Genomic DNA, 22,513 nt, shown 5'->3' with positions numbered 1-22,513 from the left:
TACCTAACTGGGCTTTGGAGCTCAACACAGATGTGACCGGCAGGGTTGTTAGTTAGAATACTGTTAGCAAAAAGCTTAACTGACAGAAATATTGTGTCCAAATATTCATTTGCAGATATATCATCCAATTGGTTGCCATTCATAAGGTCTAGCCTACAGTGCACTCACCAGTCTCATATTTTCCGAAATAGTTATATATACATATAAATATATATATATATATATATATATCGCTAACCACCTCCAGTAGAAACTGAAAGAAGGAGCCACAAGCGAGGACTGGAGAGAGAGGTTCTTTATTTGCTGGCAGGTAAGGCGTGATGCATTTCGGCGTGAGCCTTCCTCAGACGCCCCTGCTTCACTGAATGTTCATGCGCCCAGCTAATTGAAGTCTCTGCAGCGCTTCCTAATTGATAGGAGCACGCCTCCCCCAACCATGTGATCGTAGGTAGTAGTGTAGAGTAGCAAACACTACAACTTCCAGCATGCTGCATATCTTGGTGAAAATACGTGGGGAAACCAAAGTGGGATTCTTTCGTTTTCAGGCGTCTGCAGCACTCGGCGTACTTGAAACAGTTTATGGATGCATGAGAACCCCTCAAGTCCCCGCTGTACCGTTTCACCCTGCAAGGTACAGGTCCGCCAGATCGTGGGTTAGTGACAGTGCACCAAACACCATCCATGAAGTCACAGGCTGCTTGTTGCGCAGCGTCCCATGCTTTCCTGCTTGCCTGTAGGTGGACTACCTTTATGCCAATAGCTTGACGAGAAAGAAAGAAAGAAATGCTTGCGCAGGTACCAGGATTGGGCAGCCAACTTGACGAAACGGGAGCTCCTTAACGTGCCTCTGGTCGACACGAATAACATCGCAAACCACCTCCAGTAGAAACTGAAAGAAGGAGCCACAAGCGAGGACTGGAGAGAGAGGTTCTTTATTTGCTGGCAGGTAAGGCGTGATGCATTTCGGCGTGAGCCTTCCTCAGACCCCCCTGCTTCACTGAATGTTCATGCACCCAGCTAATTGAAGTCTCTGCAGCGCTTCCTAATTGATAGGAGCACGCCTCCCCCAACCATGTGATCGTAGGTAGTAGTGTAGAGTAGCAAACACTACAACTCCCAGCATGCTGCATATCTGGGTGAAAATACGTGGGGAAACCAAAGTGGGATTCTTTCGTTTTCAGGCGTCTGCAGCGCTCGGCGTACTTGAAACAGTTTATGGATGCATGAGAACCCCTCAAGTCCCCGCTGTACCGTTTCACCCTGCAGGGTACAGGTCCGCCAGATCGTGGGTTAGTGACAGTGCACCAAACACCATCCATGAAGTCACAGACTGCTTGTTGCGCAGCGTCCCATGCTTTCCTGCTTGCCTGTAGGTGGACTGCCTTTATGCCAATAGCTTGACGAGAAAGAAATGCTTGCGCAGGTACCAGGATTGGGCAGCCAACTTGACGAAACGGGAGCTCCTTAACGTGCCTCTGGTCGACACGAATATATATATATATAATTTGTAGGAACCGTATAACATCTCACCTCTCTCTCTCTCTCTCTCTCTCTATATATATATATATATATATATATACATATATATATATATATATATATATATATATATATATATATATATATATACATATATATATATATATATATATATATATATATATATATATAGAGAGAGAGAGAGAGGGGGGGTGAGATGTTATACGGTTCCTACGAATTAAGTAGGATTTTGTATCTGGACAAAATGAACTACAGAATATGGGGACTCAGTTCACACATATCATCAGAAAACGTCGGCCTCTAGCTAGCTCACAGTGCCCCATCTGAACCCCTAACCTTACCAGGGTACCAAATGATACCAGCAACCTCGGACATGACCACTCTTATTCCCCAAGGAAATAGTGGAAACTGATCTACCCTTTCGTTGCTACTTTGCATGCCCAAGGTAAAACCCAGTTAGTATACAAATAAGTCTTTTTAAACATTTATTAAAACAATCGTATTCTTGTATAGAAAGCATGAGCGGCAAATAGGCAGATGAAACAAAGCATTATAACCAGCATTATGCAAATGGTGAAAAATAAAAAGAATTCAACCACAATAATGTTACTGTGTGATTATACTCCTATCCAATACTACCTATAATATCGAGAGCATAGTGGGAGTACCCTCTGCCTGATCCACTGGGATAGCCTAATCCCCCCATACCGGAGTATGATGTGCCAGGACTCCAGTCTGATGTAGAACAGGCTACCATCTCTTGAAGGATAGAGGTCAGAGTTAGCAGGGATGGATCTCGGTCATAGTGCGCAGCGTTCAAGGACAATCCTAGCAGAAGTGCTTCTCTGCCGAATGTAGTACCGAGGCTTTTTATAGCACCATTCATATCGCACTCTGACACATGTGCAGAGTTGATGCGATGGTTTGCCTGGAGCCCAGGAGCGGTCTCCAACTCGACAACCAAATGCAAGGATATTGCGTTCTATGTGCATAGCACAGGGGTGTAAAAAAGGCCCCAGGCCCCCACGGTGTGGGCGGGCCCCCGAGCTGCAGGGGGCCCTCTCAGCACAGTACTCAGGTCTGACGGCTCTAGATTAAATCCAGAGCAGGGGCCCCAACGGTGTACCTGGCAGGGGGGCCCCCTCAACTTTCATTACGCCACTGGCATAGCATTGGACTGAGTGTACGAAAAACAAGACAGCAATGTTTTCTGAGAAAGAAGCAGTATGTACAGTAACTTCTCAGTACCTTATCGTGTTAATGTAAAAAGTCGCCATTAGAAAAAGATGTCAAGTTAAAACGTGAAGCTAAAGTGGATACTCAGCGTGGGCCCTAATGTACTTCACAACATCTCTCCTTGGCCCGGGGGAGACTCGGTTCAAAATTAATTGCAAAAAAGTCAGCCTAAAATGTCAACTAAATGAATATAAAATATACTTTAATAACAAAAGTAGATGAAAGGCATAAAAATACCCATTAAAAGCATGCAACTAATTAAAAAATAAAAGTCAATTTCTTTCAAAAACATAGGCTGAATTAGAGTCAAGGAGGGTCCCGAAGTGTGTCCCAAGCTCAGAGATTCAGTGGCGTCCAGGAAGGAACTCGCACCCGCACATTGGCCTTAAGAGCAAGTTCCAAGGAACAAACGTGGTCATCTTCAACCCATTCAGCGAATGCTGATGGTGTGGCAGCAGGTAGTGTAACTGCAGTAGAATAGCCAGATCCCAGGAATCCAGGAGCCCAAGCATCCACGCGACCGGAGATAGCTCATAGTAAGCATCCTGCAGCAATGGCAGTGTTACTGAACAGCACAAGGTAAGCCCTCAACGGACACAGGTGCAGAACCATACCCTCAGATTGAACCAATTGCATCACAAGACACAGCTCCAGTGAACAGAGGCTGCATGCAGTGCAACCACACAGGTCTAAAGTGCTGTATCATGAGCTCACAACACAGTAGGACGTGCGGTAAGTTCATCAGCATTTGGCCTTGAGGTGGAACCACCAATGTGGAGCAAGAAAAATAGGACCAAAATAAAAATGACCAGGAATAACACAAGCGGTATGCCTCCAAATACACTACGAACCAAAGACTGTAAAAAAGGATGAAATCACCATGAAAAAGCAGAATTGACCCCGCACTGAGTAAACAAGTATATAATGTATATAGATGCCCTAGTACGTCAAGTCACAACAAAGAACACAATGTAAAAATAAGTAGCTTCTCAGTTGACCAAGATAAGCAATCTCAAAACTTGATTGAAGATATATTTTTATTTTATTCAGACACTTTATTTCTTTGAAACATCACAGAATTGCCTGCCGCCAACACGTTTCATCCCTCTTGGGACTTCTTCAGGGCTTGGTCATTATATTTTGACAGATGTTCATGCCACTTGTAAAGAGCAACAGCAGTAATGAAACCATGTATTAATCACAAAATTATTAGAATTACTAGAATCTCTGAATAACAGTAATAAAGAGGCTGGGGGTCCGATACAGTGTACAGTAATAGTACATTTAATGATGTTGAGGGTCATCAGTAAGGGAGATGAGCATCATTTGCACCCCTGTTTCATTAATTGAAATCAATAACCCATAAAAGTCATAATTTGACAGTTGTTCCTCACCTGGTTGAAGTTGCTATTGAAAAGTGCAGCACAGAGTGGTTCACTGTGAGATGTGAGAATCTTACCACTAAACTCCATTGCCTCTGAGGAAGCACGCAGAACGCCAATCTGGAGAACAGAAAAATAAAGCAGGCATTTAAAATATTAAACCATGTGTAATTTACACAGGGCTGTCCACTATCCTGATCCCCAATATTGGTCTAATAAAACTAAACCATTTACTAGAAGTCAAAATCTCCAACTGGCTGATTCTTTTAATTTATTAACCCCCCACACACACTGGACTGAAGAGCAGCAGTGACAAGTGTTTTTCTGCTGCTGGGTATTGATTGTGAAATGCCCTTCACGCAGAATTGTCTTGTCAACAGAGTTCAACAGCTCTCCGCATTCAATCTGGCTGTTTTGTGTTCTTCTAATTGCAGCTTTAAAAAAATAATAATTCTAATAACGGTTGATTAATTAATTGCATTACACAACTCATGCACATAAGGTAGCACTAATAAAGCTACCACTATAAACTGTCCTGACACCAATACAGAATACTACCAATAATTATAAGATCTTTAGTTTAAACTTTATGTAACTCGTTCTAGTTACAATTTAGAATCATGGAAAACTAGAGCCATGAGACAAAATAAAGCAATGGTGTTTCAAGTCGTAAGACCTCCGTAAATAAGCGATAAGCCTAATAACAATAGCTTTTCTTTATCACTTGAATCCTGTTGCAAAATAGTGCCGTCATACCCTTGCTATGCGTGGAAGCCTATGTGCTTATAGGTTAAAAAAGAGGACCGTGATTAACTTGAGGTAAATGAATAGTTTTCATATTGAAATAGTGTGGTATCCTTTCCACAAACGAAAGAGGTCTTCTTTTACAAAAAAATCACCAAATAGCTTGGTCATAAATGGCAAAAGGGCCTCCTCCAATAGCTTTTATATTTCTGAAGGCCCGACTTCCCCGCCCTAATTGCATTCTTAACATCTGTGATAGTTATATTGCTATTCATCACTGTACTACTACTTTCATAGATGCTCTGAGGGACGTCCTGCTCCAACCATGCCTTTACCTCCCTCTCAGTAACAATCAACTCCGCCTAATCTCCCAGCATCCTGGGACAAGGCCACAATAATGATAAATCCAACATCAGGAAAGTCCCAAAATGTATGTGACTCTTATAGACCCATTTCATTAATAAAGTGCGACTATAAGATTTTTGGAAAAATGTTGGCAGAGAGACTGAGCAGGGTTATGGGGGAGGGGTCTCCTGCTCGTAGATCAGAAAGGGTTTGTAAGAGGAAGAGGGATACACAAGGTGACAGAGTGTAATCGGGGCAGCTGATATAGCTACTACCTACGAAATCCCTCTAGCAGTCATCACACTAGACGCCACTAAAGCGTTTGACAGGGTAAACTGGGCCTACCTGTAGACGATGTTAAAACTATACAACCTAGGCGAAAACATCTGTAGGACTTTGGCCATGATATATAGAAAACCACGTGCTAGACTCCTGGTAAATGGGTATCTTTCCATGTCCTGTAATATCTCCTCTTTATTTTCAACCTCTATATTGAACCCTTGGCAACCAAGATCAGTAAAAAGAGTCGGATACTTCCTTTTAGATATAAGGGTTGGGGGAGAAAGGAGGCTCTATATGCAGCCGACCTGATGGTGTACACATCAGTCCTGAAGGGGATGGTCCCATTATTAAATATGGTCCCCATGGATTTATACAAATTTTTACCAGAACTATGGTCCCCTTTGTTAACAAAAGTCCTGAACGCAGCAAAAGAAACTCACTTACCTAATTCCTGGTCAACATCTATTCTGGTACCTATCTTCAAGAAAGGCAACAGGGATAGTCCTGCCTGTTATCGTCCCATCTCCCTCCTGGATTCGGCCGGAAAAATGGCAGGGAGGATACTTCTCGACCGTCTCCAGGAGTGGTCAAAAGAACATGGGAACATTTCAGATCTTCAATACGGGTTCAGGGCTGGATTGAGCACCGTAGACCAAGTTTTGAACCTAACATTGCTGGCCGGAAAATATACAACAGCAACAAAAACTAGCTTACACATGGTCTACGTTGACCTTACGGCAGCGTTTGACTGTGTGCAACATTCAAAACTTTGGTCCTTAATGCTGCAAATGGGAATCGACTCAGCTATTGTAGACTTCCTCCGCGAGCTATATTCCGGGGCCACGGGAAAAGTACGCTATGGGACCGGTGGCCAACTCACAGACAGCTTCACAATACAGAAAGGAGTTAGGCAAGGGTGTGTGCTGGCCCCCTTCCTATTCACGCTCTATACCAACGGACTGGAAGCTGCCATTCTACACGGCGTAACAGATTACCCAGAAATCGCCCGGCGTCCATTACCAGCACTATTGTATGCCGACGATGCGGTGATTCTTGCGCGTACTCCAATTCAGCTGCAAAAGGCTCTAAATAATTATTGTTCCTTTATGTCAGGTTTAAATCTAAAAGTTAATATTAAAAAAACTTACGTGATGCATGCCGGCAGTAAGGGGAAAAAACCGAAGACAATTTTCGTGGACAAACTTCCGCTTGAAAGAACGAAAACCTATTCATACCTTGGCATCACCATCGACGAAGAGTTTAAATGGAAAGTAGCTATAAACTCTCGCAAGCTGTCACTAATTAAAACAACCGGTGCATTAAAAGCATTTTCTCTCCGTCTAGGAAAAAGACCTCTGGCCGAGATGATAAAGATCTATAATGCAAAATGCATCAGTACGGCGATCTTCGGAGCAGGAGTATGGGGAATCGCAAATGCTGAACAAATACAAATAGTGGAAAATGCATTCTTAAAATTCTTATTAGCAGTCCTAAAGAGCACAACTAACTTTGGCTACCATCTTGAACTCAGATTGGATCATATTACTGACATCATTAAGATCCAACCCATAATGTTGTGGCGAAGAATATGGGCCACCGACGAATGCCATCTTACAAGAGCAATTATTAAGGATTGTATGAATCTAGAGCACATGAAGAAGATAAAATGGTTATGTTACGTAAAATCGTTCCTCTCAGATATTGGCCTTTCGAGGTTTTTTGACGAACCGCAGTCAGTAACAGACATAACAAAAAAGGACCTAAAAAAGGTATGTCTGTCTCACTTAACCCAACTGAGAATAATGACTGAAATAAGAAAGACATCAGTCCAACACTGTCTAATGATTCAACTGGTTCCATCAATTCAACCGTATCTGCAACATGACCTAACACAATTTGAAAGACTTCTTCTCACTCGTTTCAGGTTTAACCTCTTCCATATCATGGTCTTATTCCCCACTCAGAATGTATGGACACTTAACTCGATACCATGCCCCTGCGATCTTATTTCCCCTCAGTCCACAATTCACGTTGTTTTCTTTTGTAAATTTTATACCCCGTTTCGGAAAAAGTGGATTTTACCAATTTTAAAAGTAATGAAGATTAGAACATGTCGCCCCGCATTCTTGGCGTTGCAGTTTCTCGAAAACAGTTTGGTCTCAAAACCAGTGGCACACTATCTAAAGTTGTGCCTCAGACATCGCACGAACTTATAAAAATCACAGAGACGTATAAAATCATGGACCTTTGACAAAATACTGATCTTCTTTTTAATTGTGATCAATTTTAACATGTTATGAAATTAATGTTTTGTACTTTTATGGCTTTCTGATTGAAAACCGAATAAAGTTAAATTTGATTTGATTTGAAAAAGAGTCGGATACTTCCTTTTAGATATAAGGGTTGGGGGAGAAAGGAGGCTCTATATGCAGATGACCTGATGGTGTACACATCAGACCTGAAGGGGATGGTCCCATTATTAAATGATTTGACCCTACAATTTGGCTGCATTGCTGGGTTTGCAGTAAAGAGGGCAAAAACTGAGTTTTTTTTTAATTTTTATTTTTTTTATTTTTAAAGTTTTGTATAGCGCTAGCTAGACCCGTAGGTACCAGAGCGCTTCACATACATATTGTGCAAAGCCGAAGGGCCTTACATTACCTAGAAGGCTGACAGTAAGTAAGCAAACCCCGGATAAAGAATACAGTATGAACAATAAGTAACTGTGCAGCGGAGGGGGAGGCCAAGAAAAAAAGAAAAACAGGGAGATTAGCATAGTCTGTTCACCAACAATCCTTGAATGGGAGTCAACTCGGGGTATTGAGGTCTAGGTTAGTTGACGTTGTTTTGAAAAGTATTTGTTAAGGAGATGGAGTTTGAGGTCTCTTTTGAAACAAGAGAAGGAGGGGTTGCATCTGAGGACTCTCTGGAGAGCGTTCCATATCCTGGGAGCATTGCCAGAAAACGATCGGTATTGGGTGGTTTTCTTTTTCATTTTTGGAGGAATGAGAAGGAGTGAGTTGGAGCTTCTCAGTGTTGTGGTTTGACCTGCTCTTACCAGTTTGTTGTTCAGGTAGTTGGGAGCTGGAGAGTGGAGGGTTTTGTGTGTGATGCAGGCCAGCTTGTAAATACATCTCCCTTCCATGGGAAGCCATTTGAGGGAGTTGAGAGCTGGAGTGATGTGATCAAATCTTTTTACTCTAGATACAAGTCGAACGGCCATGTTCTGCAGGGCCCTTAGAGGGGCTAGGTGAGCTTTTGGAGTCCCTGTAAGGATGGCGTTCCCGTAGTCGATTTTAGAGAGAACCAAGGATTGAACTACTGTCTTGAGGTCATCATGGGGAAGAAAAGGTTTCAATTTCTTGAGGTGTTTTAGAGAGAAAAGAGCACTTTTAGCAGAGTTTTTGATGTGGGCCTCCATTGACAGGTTCTTGTCCAGGGTGATGCCTAGAGACTTAACTGAGTCGGATAGAACGAGTGGGCAGTAGGATGATGGTTACTTTTTGGAGAGAATAGGATCAGTTCCATTTTATCTGGGTTGAGCTTTAAGTGATTGACGTTGAACCAAGTTTGGATCTCCGTTAGAGTGGTATTGAGGTGTTGGATGTCATCGGGGGACTTTTTTTTTTAAATAGATTTGGGTGTCGTCCGCATAAAGGTGGTAACTCACTTCAGCTTTTTTCAAGATGATTGTGAGGGGCTCCATGAAGAGATTGAAGAGGGACGGGGAGAGGATTGAGCCTTGTGGCACCCCAAGTGTGACCTTTGTCGGCTTCGATAGACAGGATTTAATTTTAATTTGTTGCGAGCGATACTGGAGGAAAGAGGTGAACCATTTGAGTACAGTACCATTTATGCCGGAGCGCTACTACAAGGTCTCTAGAAGAGCTGGATGATTAACTGTGTCGAATGCCGCAGATAGGTCAATAAGGATGAGTAGGCAGGTATCACCATCATCTAAGGCTTTGCGAATGTCGTCCGAGACGTTGAGTATGGCTGTTTCAGTGCTACAGCCTTTCCTGAATCCCGATTGAAAGGTGTCAAAGAGGTTGAACTCATCAATGTGTTTATTGAGTTGGTGGATAACACATGACTCCAATGTTTTTGCAAGGAATGGGAGGTTTGAGATAGGTCTGAGGTTGTTCAGATCATTAGGGTCGGCCCCTGGTTTCTTGAGAATGGGTGTGATTTGTCCTAGCTGAAGGGAGTCTGGGACACAGCCTGAGGTGAGAGAGGCGTTGATGATTTTTGTCCAGAAAGGGGAAATGGTGTGGTTGAGTTATTTTATGACTGTGGAAGGGAGGGGGTCCATGGTGTGGGAGGAAGGTTTTAGATTAGAAATTATCTTGAAGAGCTCGTTTTCCGCCATTTGCTCAAAGTCGGACCAGTGCGCATTGTTTTTTAGCTGGAGGCCAGTCTGATTGTCCTTGTACAGAACTCTTTCTTGTGTTGTCGGGGGAAGCAGAAGGGGGCAGGTAATGAGGGAAGGAGTGTTTGCGGTTTGAATGAAGGATTGATCAATTTTCGAGACTTTATTGGTGAAGAAGGTGGCAATTTCTTCATATCGCTCATTTGTGCCTTCGATATCTTGAGAGGGGGTGCCGTTAGTTTGGCTTTTGACAATGCTGAAGAGTTCTCTCGGTCTGTTTTTCGCCAGATCTAGTTGGCTGCGGAAAAAGGATGCCTTTTCCCTGAAAATGTGTTTTTTGTACGCCTGCCGAGCAGATCTAAGTTCTGTTAGGTGTAAGGTCGAGGAGTTAAGCCTCCAAGCCCTTTCCGTTTGTCTGAGTTGGCGCCGTTCATCGTTTAGCTCCACGTTGAACCAGGGTTTCGATTTGTTTTGCCTCTGTTGTTTGAGTTTGAGTGGAGCGACTTGGTCTAAAACCTCTGTCATTTTTGAGTTGAAGTGTGTAGTGAGGTCATCAGCCGTCCATGATGAGGGGCGGAGTTGGAGATGAGGATGAATCATGGATTAAAGTTCGGATCAAGGGATTTTTTTTTATGTTTCTGGTCAGGAGTTTAGGTTTGACGTCACGAAAAGGTTGGTGGCTGACAGGTGTGTCAATCCTGAACAGAATGAGGTGGTGGTCCGACCAGTCAATGGGAGAAATCTCTCTCAGAGAGACCAGTTCGTTGTTGGTAATGAACCCATCGAGTGTTGCACCTTTGATGTGAGTTGGCTTATTGCGGAGTTGTTTGAGGTTATGTATTTCCAGAAGGTTTGATAGGTTCAGGACAGTGGAGTCTTTTTGGTCGTTCCAGTGGATATTGAGGTCACCCAGGAACACGTCTTTGGTATCTGTCAAGGAGAACCGTGGTATTAGGTCTGTTAGTTCTTCGGGAAAAGGGTACGTTCACCAGGCGGATGGTAGATGGTGTGGAATTTGATGGATGAGGTGCCCTTAATTGTGAGTTCGACACCCAGGTATTCAAACGATAGGTATTCTGCACGTTTGAGATTGGTAATCTGTATTCCAGCTTTGTGGATGATGGCTAGTCCGCCCCCCCCCATTTTGATCGGCCTGTCTTGTCTGATTATGTTGTACCCTGGCGGGGGTGAGGATGTCAAGGATGGGGGTAGAGTGGACATTTCACCAGGATTCCGTGAGGAAAGCGCTGTCAATATCTTCAGCGAGCAGAGCTTCAGCAATGACAGTGGCGTGTTGTAATGCTGATCTGCAGTTAAGGAGCATACAAGAGAGAGGGCGGGGAGCCTCGATGATGGGGGGAGTTAGGTGGATAGAGGTGTATTGAGCAGGGGATCTGGGCGAGTGGACAGTATTAGGGATTCTGTTTGTGCCAATAATAATAACAGGGATGTGGAAAGGGGAAGACTTCTGTTTGGAAGCGAGGTAAGAGTCATTGATCTCATCTGGTTTCGGTACCGAGAAGGGCTGGCTATCCCAGTTGGGACTAAGTGTGTGACTCGCTGCTGGACTGGGGGGTCGAGGGGTGCTTTGGGGGGGCATGAGATGTGTATTGAGTGGGGCCAAGGGAGGTGTATTGGGTGGGGTAGGGGCCATGAGAGGTGTATCCAGAGGGGCTGTGGGAGGTGTATTGAGTGGGGTAGGGGCAGGAATACCCAGGGGGAGGGAGCACGGTGGCTTGTCTCTGTTGAGGTTTCGCTGTAAGTGAAGGAAATCAGCAGTAAGGGAGTTAATTTTTCCTCTCCATTCTGTTCAGTTGCTGTGTTATTGCACTGAAAAAGTTTGAGGTTTTAGGCAGGGGTCGAGACAGACTTGGGTCTATGGAGGTAGATTTAACAGGGGTCAGGGATAGGATGGAGTCCCTGGGATGAGGAGAGGGGAGAGGTTTTACACAGGGAGCCGGATTAGTCATGTTCCCATTCGAGGAGTTATGGGGAGGAGAAGTGGGACTAGTGTCCAGGAGAGGAGGGCGAGAAATTCTAGGCAGGGCGTCCGAGTTCTGGGCCATGTCAGAGAGATTAGCGGTGGTGGTAGGTTGTGTACGTGGAAGTGCAGCAGCGGAAGGGGAGTGTGCAGAGGAGGGAGGGGGAGAGAGACCATAGTATTGGGAGTGGCATCCGACCCGAGGGGAGTCTGGGTCGGGGGAACAGGGACTGTGTAGGGGGTCGGGGAAGAAAGTGAGGAAGGGTTCAGATTATCAGGGGTGAGGAGGGGAGTGTCTGAGGGGATTTCAGTCGCAGGAGGGCTAAGGTCAGAGACCAAACTGTCTGGATCGGCCATGTGGGGATTGTTAGTTGTGAGTTTGTCGCTCCTGGTGTGCTCAGTTGATGTGATCGTGGTGGGTATTTGGCGACGGAGAGTAATGATAGGGGTGGTGTGATTGTAGTGAGTGATGGAGGATGTCCATGAGTTGAAGAGAGGGTCTTCGGGTCAGGGAGATTGGATCAGTTCCATGTTATTAGTGAGGGTGATGAGGGGTGGGGGAGATAGGGTTTGATGGCTCAGTTGAGTTAACGATGAGAGAAGAGTGGGGAAGTGGCGATCAAAAGTGGTGAGGTGCGGGTCGGTGGCTTGTATGAGTATGGTTCCAGTTCTGTAGATGGAAATGGTGAGTTCCCCTTTGAAGGTCTAGGAAATGGAAGTGGAGATTTTTTCACCATAGGGAATGACTACTGACTTGGCGACTTGGAGGTGAAGAGAGAAGGTGTTTTTCCATTTAGCCGGGCGATTGGTGTAGAAAATGAAGTTAGTTTTCGTGCAGCCGTTGGACGCTGAGTGGTAATTATCTACAAAGAGTGTTTCCGGGTGTTGTTTTAGAGTACTGTGTTTGAAGTTCTTTTTAGCGTTACTGGTCATTTTGTTAGGGTAGTTAATGGACCAGGAGTTGGGTCCGTAACGCACGAGCGTAGAGTTTCGGGTGGGGTTAGGCGGGCGCATGATTGGAAGGTAGAAAAGTCGAGACGTAATAGGTGAAACCTAATAAGCATAGAAGCACATCTAAAAGCATGCATCAAAATGCATAAAACATACTACAAACAATACATTTCCTAGCACCCATAAAAAGCAAAAGTAATAGTCCCCTGGGCCATGTGGCCATCTCTAAGGGGCTCCAATGCCCTCTGTCCAAAGTCAGGGCGACAAACCTAAACGTGGCAGCTGGCCACTACTTGCTGGGCCGCTGGGCATCTTCAATGATGGGCCTTAACGTTGATGCTGGCATTACGTGCTGCACAGTTGTGCAGGCCAAGGTAGGGGCGAATGAGTACATCTCACTCCTACATAACGCCCATGTCCCCTAAAAGTGAAGAACCTAAACCCAAATACTTGCAGAAAATAGATGAGCTACTTAGGCATAAAGATTACCCAGAATATTAAGGATCTCCCGGAGGCTAATTTTTCTAAGGCAATGAAAGAAGCTTGTAGCTTGATACAAAGTTGGTTTCATCTTCCACTGACTATTATAGGGAAAGCAAATCTGGTAAAAATGTGACTCCTCCCGAAGTTTACTTTCCTATTTCAGATGATTCCACCTATGTTTAAGGTTGAGTGGTTAACAAAACTACATGCTAGGTTCAACGGTTTTATATGGAGATTCAAAAGGCCCGCAAATTGCCTGGAAAAAACTACGCTGGAAGAGAGTTAACAGGAGGCTATGCCTGCCAGATTTAGGGTACTATGCCTGGGCTTTTCTTCTAAAAAAAATGGTAAGATGTTATCAAGTCAATCAGACAACTCTAAGATTGGTAAAATGTTTGGGTCTATGCTACTGGACACCAAAGGAGGAGAGCATGGATTTATGTACAAGTTCGGAGACCTTAAGTATTTTAAAAGGGTGCATCTTAAGACTCTTCATAGTAGGGCTGAACTTTGGTCGAATATCAGAAAGGAGATAAAACTCACTTACTACAGCAGGTTGGCGCCAATAAGGGCTGCCCCTGGATCTCCTGAATGGACTAGGGCAGTGGTTCCCAAACTGAGTGCTGTGGCTCCCTAAGAAGCCGTCAAACCTAGCCAGGGGAGCAGCGCACCAAGCACTTTAATGCATTTAATGTTGAAGGGTCTGTTGGCTTCAGTTAAACTAATTAGACTTAAACGAAAAATGTCGATGATTTGTAAGTGACATACCCTAAAGCTGTAAATGTAGTGCTTAATTGATGGCATGTCAAGGGAGATGACCTTCATATTTCACTGGAACTCCACGTTCCAACACTTTAAAAGTAAGCGGAAGATGCCTGATTAATTTTGTTATATTCGTTAATAGTGTCATTTTTTACCAAATGCATTTTACACCACTGCAATTTATCAGGAAAGTATAGTTGTCCTGTCTATTAAACCCATTAAGTATTATTAAGTATTGACACTTGTACTTGAACCATAGATACTTCCGGTACACACCCATCTCCAGACAGGCCTACTCTTTCCTTGAGCACAGGGAAGTAAAACACCATATACAGCATAATGCCACCTCTAGAAGCAAAAAAGAGGGACGTTAACAAAAAAAAATCTGAGGAATTTATTTGGCTTGCATTGATTTGGATGCAATTTTAGAGAGGATACAGCAAAAATAAAACTGTATGGGGTTTAAGAAATTGTGAGACACCCTGCTGAGACAGGAGTGTTGGAACGTATCACATGGGTAGAAATGGAAGTGCATGCAAATATTCTTCAAGAGCAGGAACACTTTGGCAATGGGGCCTACATGCATAGGGGTGCTATCTAGCACTGTAAGTGGGATCAAAAAGTTTGAGAGGGGACTCTAAAAAAGGCACGGGCAAAGAGGTGTAGCTAGGAATATTTTTTTAGAGGCGCCACCTTAGTAATACGAAACACCCTGCGTATATGATTATAATACCTTCATCAGCTTCATCCCAATTATTTTCAAGGAGAAAAATAAAAGTACTCCAGAGGCCAGGCTTACATAGCCCCCCCACCCTCCCAGAAAAGTAAAAGTGGGGAGCCAGGGGCAACGGCCAATGGGTCAAGGGAGCCGTGGGTCAAAAAAGTTTGGGAACCACTGGACTAAGGATATCCTTGCTCTCCCTTTAAGGAAAGCAGGAGTTCGGAGATGGGGTGACCTAGTGGAGGAGGGAGAATTGGTGTCCTGGGACAAACTTTCGAAACTTCCAGCAACAAAATTTCGAGGTTAAAATACTTTAAAATAAAAAGCTGGTTCCAGTCATCTGGGGTGGAGGTAGGTCTGTCAAATGAGTTAGAAGCGAGTTTGATTGGTGAGGTGCCAAAAAAGAAGGAAGTGGCCAGACGGGACTGGCTTCTACTGGAATTAATAAATGGTGTCTTCAAACTTCCAAGCGACTTTTGGGACAAGAGCTTGGCAGGCATGCAGTGGGAAGACTTATGGCAAGTATCTTTTAAGATTTTGGGGGGCGCTAGGTGGCGCCAGAGCGTAATGGCCGCTCTGATGTAGTGCTCCTGCCCGACCGGGGATAACTAACCACAAAACCCCCATCCTGACTACACGAAACAAGCTCGTACTACCCGCGCTCCCTTTCAGAGGTCCTGCTCTGCACTCGGTAAAAATCCCGGGACCGTACCACCTACGGCGAGCCAGATATCCATGCTTGAAGCTGCCGCGGGCCTGGGCTGCGGAGGGGTCTGCAATCCTCGGCGGCTGCTGAAAACTACTTGAGGCCGGTGCTGCGGGGCCTACCGGGCCGCTCCAGGTAATGGGCCCGATCCCTTCGAGTTTCGCCTGGATCTGGCTGCGCCGACTCACCGCTGTGTCTGCTGCCGCTCCTCGTGGCCCTGGTGACCTGTGGGCAGTGCAGAGGTGCCGCCGGGGCCCCCCTACCCCTCTTCTTGCCGCCTTTGGCTGCGCTGCTCCCAGCTGCTGACCCAGGGATGGGCGAAGACCTGAGGGGCCCCCCGCCTTCCAAATTTCGCCACGTGGGCAGCTCCCGAGTGGGGCTAAGAAGGAGGTGAAGACAGAGGGCAGTTAAACGCCCGTTCCGATACTGGTGCGCACGCTGTGGGGTTGGGGCCTGCGTCCACCATTTTGAAGACCTTTGAGGATCTTGGCTCGGGGGCTCCAGGAACCCTGACCGTAGGCTGCATGCTTCTGGTGTCTGCTGGGCCGCGCTCCAAGGCGTCTACCACGGCGCACATTTGAACAGACCTGACTGCACTGCCCCGGTGGACAACGACCGGCTGGTCCCAATTTCCCCTTTGCCTTACACACGCTGACCGCCATTTTGCGGCACCAAGCGAAGCGACATCTGCACGCCTGGCCCTACTACTGAGCTAGCAGCCATCCCGAAGTGCTTCGACCCACGCATACATCTGCAGCCCCATTCGCCTGCCCAGGGCCTGGCGGAAGGAGGTAAGAAGAACTGCTGCCCCCATTGCCTCTGCTCCCTGTGGCTGCTGTGGCCGTAGGTCCTTCCACGCGCTCCGCCATTTACTGTCCTCTGGTCCTGTGGATGGTGAGCCCGCTCGCCTGTTTGGACTGCACACACACGGAACATCAAGGACTCTAGAGTCAATCCCTCGAGGTGCTCACACCCAGTAGCGTTGTTAACCCGTGTGACACGCTCGCCATTGCCTCGCCCAGGGCACACCGATGCTGGATTTGCGTGGCCGTGTGGGAAACCGTGAATTGTCCTTGAGGAACCTTGACCTATGCCGCCCTTGCTCGGCCCGGGCTGCAGGGATGGGGAAGACTGAACCCAGGCAGTCGAAGCTGCCTTTCGAGGGCCGCAGGACACCGGGTGCCAGCTCCAGAAGTCCTGTTGAGACAGACCCCCCAGAGACACAGGACGACAGCTGGAAAACCCTGCTGGTCACCATGCAACAAAGCCTGACTTCAATAGACACCAAAATTGACTCCAGGAATCTCAGGTTGGACAATGTGGTGGCCAAGTTAGATGGGCACGAAGAACGCCTCAAAGAAGCCGAACACAGAATCTCAGGCCTTTAGGATGGCGCGACCACTACTCGGCAACAGGTGACGCAAATGGACAAACTTTTGAAGGTGATTGCGGATAAAAATGAGGAGTTGGAGGCGCGCTCCAGGCGGAACAACGTGCGCCTGCTTGGCCTAGCAGAATCCACAAACACTGGCCGCCTGGAGGAGTACATGGAACGTCTGCTGAGTGACATTTTTGGCCGAGTCTCCTTTTCTGCGCACTTAGTTATTGAACGTGCACATCGGTCACTAACGCCCAAACCTCCTCCAGGAGCGACACCACGTCCGATTATTTTGAAATTTCTTAACTACCGAGACCGGGATACTTTGCTACACCTCGCACGAGAGAAGGGGGAAGTTCGCTTTGAGAACACCACATTATCCTTCTACCCGGATTTCACGCAGGCAGTGCAGGAAGCTCGGCGTAAATTCCTGGCGGTAAAGAAACAGCTCCAGTCCCGCAGCATCCAATATGCAATGCTTTACCCTGCACGCTTGCGGATCCACCATCGCGGCCGCCAGCACATCTTTCAAATGCCTCACCAAGCTGAGGAATACCTGAAACATGACAGGAGATCGGTGTCGCGTGAGGCAGCTGCCAGACACCGGTCCCGCTCTCATTCGCCCATGTCGGAACCCTCTTGAGGAGTCACCTACAAGAAGTATTTCTCCAGCACCGGGATTCCCTCTCCTGGAGCCGCGACAAACTCTTGCTGATTGGTGATGTATTACAATATCGTATTTCAAAATTTCTATTGTCCCCGGACTGCTCCTCTCCACCCCGTTGTTTCCGCCCCTGTGACCCAGGTGGTGGTAGATGGGTGAAATAGGGAGATGGAGTTTTAAGGGCGGGAGCCTCTAGCGGCCCCCCTTCTAAGGGCATTCCCCATTGAGACTCAATGACTTTCTTTTGTTGGGACTGTCACCGCTGGGAGCAGCTTCTCAGTGGAGGGTTTGAGGGGGGAGGGATGTTTTTTTCCTGGCGAGTTGGGGTAGCCAGTGTGGGAGAGGAGGGAGGGGGGGGGACACATTTGTCCTCAGTCCGGAGCGCCACTGTTCCTTCAATTGCACATGTTATGTTTCTCTAATACTGCAATTATTCCATTTATGTACACTTTCCCGTTGCATGCGCCGCCATTTCATACCACACCCTTTTCCCGGCCGCCATGACCCACACTGCTCAAGTACAGATTATTAGGTTGATATCCTGGAACATAAGAGGCCTGAATGATCCCAGAAAACGTAGACAGATACTAGGATACCTTGATAGACAGGGAGTCAATGTTTCCCTTTTGCAGGAAACGCACCTTTCCCCTGTTCATGCCCCTACCTTCACAACTAGGTGGGCCTCCAGCCGCACCTTCTCACGATATTCCAACTACGCTAGGGGAGTTACGATCTTGGTTAAAAAAGGGGTGGCCTTTGTACCTGCGGGATGTGACACTGACACTGAGGGTAGATTCTGTCTAGTATGGGGACGCCTATGCTCGCACGATGTACTGTTAGCTAACTTCTATGGCCCCAACGTAGACCAACCATCCACCCTGATGGCGTTATGGAGTAGGATACACACATTGGGCATCACACATGTCATTCTGGGCGGGGATTTTAACACTGCTCTGCAGCCCTCTGCCGATCGGTCCCGCCCGCTCCCCGCACACTATACTAACATGCAGCGTGCCTTGTGTGGGGTCGCGGCGGATAAGTCAAGTCAAGTCAAGTCAAAATATTTATATAGCGCGCTATATACCCAGAGGGTCTCAGGCGCTTGAAGAAGGGTGGGGAACTACTTGTCGAATATCCAAGTTTTAAGTTGCTTTCTGAATGCTAGGTGGTTCTGAGTGAGACGAAGGTGAGTGGGAAGTGAGTTCCAGGTCTTAGCTGCCAGGTAGGAGAAGGCTCTACCACCCATGGTGGTTTTGTTGATGCGAGGTACGATAGCAAGGGCTTGGTTGGAAGATCGCAGCTGGCGGGGGGGGGGGGGTGTAGAAGGAGAGTCGTGTGTTGAGGCATTCGGGTCCAAGGTCGTAAAGTGCTTTGTGAGCGTGGGTCAGGAGGCGGAAAGTGATCCTCTTATTGACGGGGAGCCAGTGGAGGTTTTTCAGGTGACCAGAGATGTGTTCTTTGCGCGGGATGTCTAGTATGAGCCTGGCTGAAGCGTTCTGAATGCGTTGGAGTTTTTTCTGGAGTTTAGCTGTGGTACCGGCGTATAGGGTGTTTCCGTAGTCCAGGCGGCTCGTGACTAGTGCGTGGGTGACCGTTTTTCTAGTTTCGGTGGGGATCCAGCTAAATGTTTTTTTGAGCATGCGAAGAATGTTGAAGCAGGATGATGAAACGGCGTTGACTTGTCTGGTCATCGAGAGTGAGGAGTCCAGGATGACGCCCAGGTTTCGTGCGTGGTTCGTCGGGGTGGGTGCTTTTCCAAGGGCCTCTGGCCACCAAGAGTCATCCCAGGCGGAGGGAGAGGTGCCTAGGATGAGGACTTCTGTTTTGTCTGAGTTCAGTTTCAGACGGCTGTGCTTCATCCACTCGGCTACTTCTTTCATTCCTTCGTGTAAATTGGTTTTGGCGGTGTTAGGGTCTTTGGTGAGTGAAAGGATCAGTTGAGTGTCGTCAGCGTAGGAGATGATGTTGAGATTGTGTTGGCGAGCGATGGCCGCAAGGGGGCTCATGTAAACGTTGAAGAGGGTGGGGCTGAGTGAGGATCCTTGTGGCACGCCGCAGATGACTTCAGAGGCTTCTGACTTGAATGGTGGGAGGCGGACTCTCTGGGTTCTTCCGGTGAGGAACGAGGTGATCCATTGCAATGCTTTTCCTTGGATTCCGACGTTCCTTAGGCGCTGTAGAAGGGTGTTATGACAGACTGTGTCGAAGGCAGCGGAGAGGTCGAGGAGGATGAGGGCGACTGTGTCTCCATTGTCTAGTAGAGTTCGAATGTCGTCTGTTGCTGCGATAAGTGCGGTCTCAGTGCTGTGTTTGGCTCGGAAGCCGGATTGTGAGGAGTCGAGGGACTTGTTGGTTTCGAGGAAGGTGGCGAGCTGGTTGTTGACGGCTTTCTCGATGACTTTGGCCGGGAATGGAAGAAGCGAGATGGGGCGGTAATTTTTTAGTTCGGTGGGGTCAGCTGTGGGTTTTTTCAGAAGGGCGCTGAGTTCCGCGTGTTTCCAGCTTTCCGGGAAGGTGGCGGAGTTGAGGGAGCAGTTGATGACATCTCGGAGGTGTGGTGCTATGAAGGAGTTTGCTTTGTTGAAGATGTGGTGAGGGCATGGGTCAGTTGGGGAACCTGAGTGGATGGAGTTCATCAGGCGGATGGTGTCCTCAGTGGAGATTGGGTTCCAGTCGTTAAGGATGTTCAAGGGGGGTGAAGGTCCTGCAGCGGGTTGGGTAGGTTGATCTCTGGGTCGGTTGTCGAAGCTGTTGTGGATGTCAGCGATTTTGTTGTGGAAGAAGGAAGCTAGGGAGTCGCAGAGGGCTTGGGAGGGGGTGATGTCATTGGAGTTGGCTGATGGGTTGGTAAATTCTTTGATAACAATCTAATAGATGCGTGGCGACACCTCCACCCTGCATTACGAGAAGGCACACATTACTCTTCCCTGCACTCTACTTGGGCGAGGCTAGACTATGTGTTTATTTCTGCTGGACTTGCTCCCTGGCTGACTCGAGCGGTACATCTAGCTCGCACCTTCTCGGACCACTCTCCTGTCCTTGTAGAGCTCCAAATACCCCTTGATGTCTCCCCCTACCTGTCGTGGCGCCTCAATCCAGCTCACGTTCGAGACGCGGCCTTTAAGGTATTCGTGACTTTTTTGAACGCAACATCTCCTCTGTAGATAGCGTGACTACTGTCTGGGAAGCCTTTAAGGTTACCGTCAGGGGATGGTGCATCGCGAAGGGAGGCGGAGTGTTGAAGTCTCTGCGCACTGAACTGCATAAACTGGAGGTTGAGCTTAAAGAACTTGAGAGGGACAGAACTCGTAGCCCAGTTGACCTACTACGAGTGCGTAGCAAAATTTCTGAATACACACAGGTGGCAGAGAGGGAGGGAAAGTTCTTAGGGCGTCCACACATGGCTCGTATATACGGATAAGGGGACAGACCTGGGAGGGCTCTGGCGAATGCTGTTAAACCCCCCCGGTTCACGAATTACGTCACAGAAATACAAGATGAAAGTGGTGACGTACACAGAATCCTCCCAGATATCATCCGCATTTTCCGAGATCACTACCGTACACTATACACATCACACAGGGGGGAACCTATTGACCTCCCCACATATTTTGACGACGTCGCGCTGGCGTGGCTGGGGGAGGGACAGCAGAAGTTTTTACATGCTTCATTAGAACTTGAGGAGATAACGGACGCCATCATGAGTATGCGCTCTGGCAAAGCCCCGGGCTCCGATGGCCTCCCCATCGATTTTTATAAACTCTACGCCCCCATCTTGGCCCCCATCGTGTATACTACGCAGCCCTGGAAGAGGGCAGCCTGCCCCGTACCATGAGGGAGGCGCTTATCACTTCCCTGCTCAAACCCGGCAAATCCCCCTCACACTGCGACTCCTACCGACCCCTTTCCCTCATAAACAATGATACTAAAATACTAGCCAAAGTATTAGCCACCAGACTTAATCTCCTCATGGAACGCCTAGTTCTTCCTGACCAAGCTGGGTTTGTGCCCAATTGGGCTACGTCCCACAATCTCCGCACACTTCATGCCGTGATCCAAGATCTTAACCCCAAATGTGATGCCGTGGCGGTCTTTCTAGATGCCACCAAGGCATTTGATTCCCTAGAGTGGGACTACTTGCTAGGCACATTACAGTATATGGGGCTGCCGTTCAGTTTCCTAGACTGGGTGAAACTACTCGATCACCAGCCCACAGCTACGGTACTCCTCAATGGGTCCAGGTCTGTTCCATTTCATGTCCAACGAGGGACCCGACAGGGTGGCCCACTATCCCCCATTCTCTTTGCCTTGGCAATTGAGCCCTTGGCTGCAATGCTTAGGCAAAGACACAACCACCGATCTCTTATTTATAGCTCCCGGCCACTCCTGGTGTCACCACTTAGCCAGGAGATATACATTGAGAAACCCTCATAAACGCCGTGTATTCCGAGTAGCGGTGTATCTTATTCTCCGCCCCACACTGGCTTTGTGGCAATAGTCATAGGGTTTGACAAATATACCGTGCCAGTCTCGCCCATGGCAATCTCTGGTGTATCTTGGCAGTATCCAGAGATAAGGTTTTACCCAACTGGTAAGTATTCAAAAAACAAAAAAAACTAGAGTGTTAAAAATAGTCTTCAAACTACAAACTAAACTTTATTCACGTAGTTGGGTGGCTATAATAAAACTGATGAGTGGGTATGCTCATAGGACTGAGTAATGGGTCCTATGCATATCACTTAGTAATACGTCGACATGTTTCAGCTCTGCGGCCCGCAGGTCTATGGAGCTTTCGTCAGGACAAGAAAAAACATATACACAAAAAGGATAAAAATACTCTCACTATTTGTGAAGTAGTTCATTGATTTGTAAGCTAAGGGGTCTTACCCACTGTGGTTCAGGCTTTTTCACCTAAGGGAGAAAAACGAGGCAGTATCTGGCTTATTACATTTGTGTGATATATGCACATATAATTTATATGTTAACTGTGTGATCTCTTTCTACACAGA

General features: G+C 47.0%; 1 protein-coding gene across 7 annotated transcripts in view; it reads right to left on the bottom strand.

Moving 5' to 3' along the window:
* The window catches only part of EFCAB8 (EF-hand calcium binding domain 8), a 1,715,964-nt gene that overhangs the window by 798,320 nt on the left and 895,131 nt on the right, over positions 1-22,513 (bottom strand). For all 7 annotated transcript variants that reach the window (XM_078651814.1, XM_078651813.1, XM_078651812.1 and 4 more), the window contains one exon: positions 4,131-4,238. In XM_078651814.1, the coding sequence (XP_078507940.1) occupies positions 4,131-4,238 (108 nt within the window). The remainder of the gene's footprint in view (positions 1-4,130; positions 4,239-22,513) is intronic.

The sequence above is a fragment of the Lissotriton helveticus genome, chromosome 7 (assembly GCF_964261635.1).
Source record: "Lissotriton helveticus chromosome 7, aLisHel1.1, whole genome shotgun sequence".
Classification (NCBI taxonomy): Eukaryota; Metazoa; Chordata; class Amphibia; order Caudata; family Salamandridae; genus Lissotriton; species Lissotriton helveticus.
This window is presented reverse-complemented; position numbering and strand designations above follow the sequence as displayed.